The 6,361-nt window shown below is 42.1% G+C and overlaps 1 protein-coding gene across 1 annotated transcript; it reads right to left on the bottom strand.

The window, feature by feature from the left end:
• Positions 1-406: 406 nt before the first annotated feature.
• zic3 (zic family member 3 heterotaxy 1 (odd-paired homolog, Drosophila)) lies at positions 407-4,813 on the bottom strand. The gene is made up of 3 exons (XM_020591100.1): positions 3,533-4,813; positions 2,608-2,771; positions 407-2,041 (listed from the first exon to the last, which is right to left on the bottom strand). Exons 1-3 carry the CDS (start codon positions 4,521-4,523, stop codon positions 1,859-1,861), a joined length of 1,338 nt encoding a protein of 445 aa, XP_020446756.1. The 5' UTR covers positions 4,524-4,813; the 3' UTR covers positions 407-1,858.
• Positions 4,814-6,361: the final 1,548 nt, after the last annotated feature.

Genomic DNA, 6,361 nt, shown 5'->3' on the forward strand with positions numbered 1-6,361 from the left:
ATATAAAACATATATTCCTTAAATTATTTAAATAAACTTATTTCATATATCGCTGTCACGAGGTACCGTTTTTACAATTTATTTTAAAAGTAGTGCTGGTGGTCGGAAATTGTTCTCGTTATATTTGTGTATGCATAATATTTAATTCTTCGTAATAGGTTACAATGCAATGCTGTAACTCTTTTTGCCACTGAACGTACCCCCCACCCCCACCCCCACCCCCAAACCCACATAGATCTAGAATTCCTTCCACTAAATTTTGTTGAACACAAAGGAATGTCATCTTGACAAGTTACTCACACAAAACAAGCAAATGCGTAATCAAACTGCTGTATATGCAACAACCACAACAAATAACACGCTTTGTTTCACAGAAGAATTACATTTGAAACAATGCAAACTGACAGACAGAAAACTTTTTTATTATTATTATTTTTGAAGATACTGTGTTGTGACAGTTCCATTGTTGCCAATGCACACATTTAAACATACTTGCACAAAGACAATGCTGGAATTATAAAGATTGCCATAGTGGCACATAGATTTGGGTGCTTGACCCAAATTTGAGATACTCAAAATACTGTCACCTTGATTTGGAAATAATGAACTTAGCACTTTCGTCTAAAACCTGTATAGGAGTGCAATAGGCTCATGGGTTTCTTCCTCTTCTCCTTCTTCTTCTTTTTTTTTTACCAGTACTGAGTTTATGCTACGAATTGACATCTATGTCTGATTCTATAAAAGTAAAATGCACAAAAAGTTTAGCTTTAATCAAAAATAAAGATATCAACAGAACCGTTTTACAGCTTCTGCTCAACTGAACTCAGTTCTACGAAGTCAGTGATTTACATGTCAATGGTCTCATAAACAAAATAAAGGTGACGGATATATCTGCATTATATATAGACAAATCCACAGATCCATAATATTCATATAGATTATTTCTTCGATCCAAATAAGACACATGTAGGCCTATTGGTTAAAAAAAAACAGAAGGATACAATCGCGATGTTGGAGCTTTAGAGTTTATCATTTGTTCAATGTTAAGCTGGTTATGACCAAAACTGTACAGTTCTTGTTAGAAAACATTTCCATAAATATCATTTAAGTTTCAGAACTTATACCCATAATTAAATTACAAATTGATAAATATGGCATCATGGATATGTATTTACAACAGTATTAACAAAAGGCAACGTTTTATTCAACAGTAACAATCGTAACCTAATACCACATTTCTCCACCTGAAAACGGACGTTGACAACAAATTCGACCCCATCAAACAAGGAAATACATTCACGAGTAAAATATTTATTTATGGTTTTTTTTTTCTGTGTTCAAGTTCATGACAAAGACTTTGGCACGTTTCTTAAGACTGTTTGAAGTTCCAACAATCAATTGAAGAGGCGACAATAGCGCGTCAGCGTCATATAAAACAGCGTGAAATAATCTTCCATTTTTATTCTTTTTTTTTAAATAAAAATGTGAGAAAATACATAAAATGAAAAATAAAACATTTTTCTCTGAAATCTGTAAACTAAGAGATAAAAAACATTTATTTATATTGAGAAAGTATTACGTGTAGGTATCCGTGATTTAATTGTTTTCCTCAAAACTGCGGCGTAAAAGTCAAATTTGGTGATCCTGAGAACGGACGTGGCCTGCGTGGTGCTGGCGTTTGCTCTCGTCTGTTGTTGTTGATGTCCCAATTCCATTTGTGTGTGAGGGAGACATGTGTGTGTGTGTGTGTGTGTGTGTGTGTAAAGTGAGCTGGAATAGTTTTTTAAAGTTTTTATCCACATTTATCCCCAACCTCGAGGTCCACATTGAGAGGGGCGGGGGGGTTGTTCTTCTCCCTTCAAACATACCATTCATTAAAGTTGGGTGCCAGTCCTTCGCTGTGGCCGGACGTGTTTTGTACGGCTGACGGCGGTGTTTTTGTCGGGTCTTCGGTGCTGGCTGAGACCAACACCGGCGGTGTGGACGACTCGTATCCAGAGCTTGCTGCTGGAGACGATTCAGATCCTTGAGACTCATGTACCTACAAAAAAAAAACAAAAGCAGGACACGAGCAGGGAGTTACTGAGATGTATGTCCTAATACCTACAATGTAAATACCTTGATAGAAATCGGATTAACTTAAATGCGGGTTAACTCTCTAAACTGTTCACTATAACAGTAAACATGCAGCAAACTTGAAACAGGTTCTACAAGTTCTACAGTGCAAAAAACAACCACATCAACACGTTATTCACGTGTGTCTCAAATGTAGTTTTCCTTAAAGTAAGCGATTTGAAAATATGTCAACAGAGGCCGATCATGTTGAAGCTCTTCTGTAGCACAGCTTACTTTTTAAACTAAGCAAAAAGGCAGTTGTGAGTCTAAAGGATGCCACACTGGAAAGATATTCACAGCTTGTATTCCAGTTGTTTAATGCAAGTGCTGTGTAACTGCCACTATCTTATACTGTGCAGTAGGACAGTGCTACTACATCTTAAGAAATGACTAAAGTTGTGATAGCATAGCCTCTGAATATGGCAGGGGAAGGGAGGTGGGGTGTGTGTGTGTGTGTTAATGTGCTTAAGGAGTAATGAAGACGTTAATTACCTTCATGTGTTTCCTGAGAGAGCTGGGGTGTGTGTATGACTTGTCGCACACTTTGCAGATGTATGGCTTGTCTGATGTGTGCACATGCATGTGCTTTTTCCTGTCGCTGCTGTTGGCGAAGCGTCTGTCACAGCCATCAAATTCACACTTAAACGGCTTCTCACCTGCAAGATTAAATACACACCGTGAATTACCCCCCATAGCCCCGCACAAACAGACTCCCATTGTAACACCACCTGGAAATCCGAGGTTCTCAGATGTAAATTGTGAGCAGCCTATTATATAACAGCGTAACCTACATTTTGGAGGCGTCATGGACACAGCTTCGCTACTACACGCTGCTCTGTCAGGCTTTATTTATTCAAGAGGCCTGTTCCTTCATGCTACTACTGACCTGCTCTGTGCGCCTGTTCCTACATAGTAGCTAAACACTGACTCAACAGAACATTTTGCACTAGCAAGAGCAAGAATTCTGGACACAGTCAGAAGTTGATTAGTTATAGTTGTGTATATATGTATATATATATACACCCAGAACGCACAAGATAGTATAAATAGCCTAATGCGGCTACTGCACTTAAACTTTGACAAGTTAGCACAGGATCTTTCTTATCACACAGAACTTCTCATGCACAAAGGCAACAAGAATGAACTGGGCTTAGCAACACAGCAGAACCACACTGTAGTTTTTGTATCACTGTATTTAGAAACAATTCACCAAGACTACACAGAATAATTTAGGAACATACTTAAGGGCTGTGCAGCTTGATAAATGTGAGCACAAGTTCTCCAGTTGTTGTTGTAAACAACCAAAGCATGCACTGTTACTTCAGAGCACTGAGACACACACGCTCCTTATTCAGCATAGCAGCACTTTTTAAACGTTATTTTACGCACGCCATGCCTCGATTTGGTTCGTGCCTACCTGTATGTGTTCTTTTGTGGATTTTCAAATTTTCCGATCTGGCGAATATTTTCCCACATCCGGGGAACGGGCACGGAAACGGTTTTTCGCCCGTGTGCACACGGATGTGGTTGACGAGTTTGTACTTGGCCTTAAAAGATTTCCCTTCTCTCGGGCAGTCCTCCCAAAAGCAGATGTGGTTGCTCTGCTCGGGGCCACCGACGTGCTCCATGGACACATGAGTGACCATCTCGTGCATGGTGCTGAAAGTCCTGTCGCAAGTCTTCTTGGGTCTGTTCATCTGGTTCTCGTCTATCCATTTGCAGGATAATTCTTGTTTAATCGGTTGCCTCATGTATCTAAAGAAGGCCCCTGGACCGTGGTGTGTCGGTACATTCATCCCCATGTTCATATTGATAGGATGGTTGTAGTTGTGGAGCTGAGCCCCGTAGGGGTCCGTCCGTGGGCTTGCGACCGGACGATAAGGATCAGGTCTTCCAAAAATGTCCCCGCGCAAGCCAAGATGCATTTGGCTGTTAACTACATGTCCACTCGGTGAAGTGTGGCTCACCCCTTGGTCGTGCAGTCCTGGAAACAACAGATGTCCGGGGTTATCGGTGATCCCGGGCGGCCCGTGGAGGCTCCCCGCCGAAGCTGCAAAGATCCCATGCTGGGCGCTCGGCGCTGTGGACTCCCCAACACTCCGGTTCCGGAAGAGAAAGTCCCGTGTTGTATTGAACGCTCCCCCGCCGTATGAGCCCACCTGCCCGCCGTGAGTGTGTCCCAGGGCAGCTGCATATCCAGTGGCCTGCGGGGTGAAAGCTGATGTCTGGCTGGAGGCGATATCGTGAGCCACAGGGCTGATTTTGAAAGCTGCGGAGTGGGAGGAATCGGTGAAGGGATTCAGCCCCAGACTCGGGTCTCTGCTCCCGATTTCGTGATTTCGTGGTGTCCCGAAGCCCCCCACTCCTAACGATGCAAACTGCGGACCGCTATCAAGAAGCATAGTCATGAGCTTGTAGCAAACTTAGGAGACGGGAACAAAAACAAAATAAAATTAAAATCCAGTTTAGCGGAGCGCGCACGCTGCAGACACCGCACCGAGTCACCACGTCTTGCAAAAAAATAAATAAAAAAATCCTACAATAAAAAACAAACCAAGCCAAAACGGGGAAAATCCTATGCGTAAAGAGTTGGGAGGGAAACACTCCCGTTGACTGCGGTCCGTGAGAAAGAGGCTCAAACTTCCCCCCCTTTCCAGGCGGATGATGTCCTTGGACTGATAAAGTCAATCACTTACTCCAAGCACATAAATGAACTCTGGAGGCAGTGCTACGGCAGCCAATCGCCGCTCGGCTACCCCTCCGACACGTGACTGCCAAGGAGGGAGTTAATTGGCTAGATTTCTGGTGATTGGCACAGTTTAGTATTGAAGATGGCAGGTCGTCTCAATTGGTTTCATGTGATTGGCTCTTACAGGCATTATTTTGCAGGTATAACGGAGCACTGGACTGCGGACCCTATGTGCGTTATGTGTAGCGCACGATTTATGATGCCTTATGTAATTTTATAGTCCTAAAGAAACTCCAAAATAGGTTTAATATTAAATAAATCTGATCTAAACGCCACAGTCTAAATGTAATGCAGCTTCTAACAAGCGGAATTCTTTATTATTGTGCAACATAAAGTGTATTTGGTTTGTCACGTTTAGTGAGTAAAAACTTCGCAGTACTTTTTGAAGGCGGCTTTAACTTTGGATAATTGCTATCTATCTATCTATCTATCTATCTATCTATCTATCTATCTATCTATCTATCTATCTATCTATCTATCTATCTATCTATCTATCTATTCTGTGTTATTTGTCTGAAATCACCAGTTTGGCTTTTTTTTAACCGAAAACTTGAATGTACTTGGCACAGTTCCAAAATGTGGCTTACTTGAAGCCGTTTGGATGAGGAGGGGGTATTTTTCTGCAAAAGCTCTATAGGGTGCAAGACGGAGGAATAAAAGACAGAAAGAAAGATGGCAGTAATTGTAATATCCTGAGATTTTTTCGCTCAGCCAAAAATTCGTGCCATTGAGCAAGTTTCACAGGGCTGCCGCTGACTCGCTGCAGGACACATAAAATCTGATCAAGTTCAGAGACGCGCTGAGTGCTTCAAGCGGCGCCTTTTAACTCCAAGCCTTTCACATCCTTTCCCCCTCAATCTGTCCCAGGAAAGCGCTCACATTCTTTATTTTAGGGGATCTGGAAAAAAAAAAAAACTTCAAATCAGTCCTTCATTCTGCTTTCGCCCTCATCCTACCGCACTCACTCCCAGAACATTTCCTCGAGAAAGAGTTGTAGATTGAAAAGGTGAGTTTTTTTTGTTTTTTTTTTTTTTTTTAATACTTATCAGTCATTTTTCTGTGTTAGTAAGAGGGGACATGAGGTAGGCCTGTGTGAACTGCATGCTGTGGAAATCTGCAGTTTGTTATGTTTAGCGTGTGGAGTTTGCACGGGATTTAGTTTTCTTGGAGTGAACATAGCCGCCTCAGTGCTTAGGCCTGTTACTCATATGGTAATTTAATTCTTGCAAGGGCTTGCATACTTCTGTTTTTATGGCCGTCGTGCACATTGGTACAACACTTGCGCTTTTTGTACATAGCCTCAACAACTTATCTGGAAGCAAAACGACGAAAGAGATTCACTTCATCCCTTTTTCCTCCGTAAGCTGCTCGCTCTCTCTCTCTCTCTCTCTCTCTCTCTCTCCATCGCTCCTTCTCTCCCTCCCCCCTCTCTCTCCCTCCTTCTCTTTCTCCCTCTCTCTCTCTCTCTCTCTCTCTCTCTCTCTCACCTAGAACACA

The sequence above is a fragment of the Monopterus albus genome, unplaced genomic scaffold (assembly GCF_001952655.1).
Source record: "Monopterus albus unplaced genomic scaffold, M_albus_1.0 scaffold2.1, whole genome shotgun sequence".
Lineage (NCBI taxonomy): Eukaryota > Metazoa > Chordata > Actinopteri > Synbranchiformes > Synbranchidae > Monopterus > Monopterus albus.

What these genes read in the sequence shown, in the direction of transcription:
- zic3 (XM_020591100.1), bottom strand. Translation starts at nt 4,523, where the DNA reads ATGACTATGCTTCTTGATAGCGGTCCGCAGTTTGCATCGTTAGGAGTG. An exon ending in CCACAAAAGAACACATACAG is followed by an intron (nt 2,772 to 3,532) that starts GTAGGCACGAAC and finishes TTAATCTTGCAG; the next exon opens with GTGAGAAGCCGTTTAAGTGT. An exon ending in CTCTCAGGAAACACATGAAG is followed by an intron (nt 2,042 to 2,607) that starts GTAATTAACGTC and finishes TTTTTTTTGTAG; the next exon opens with GTACATGAGTCTCAAGGATC.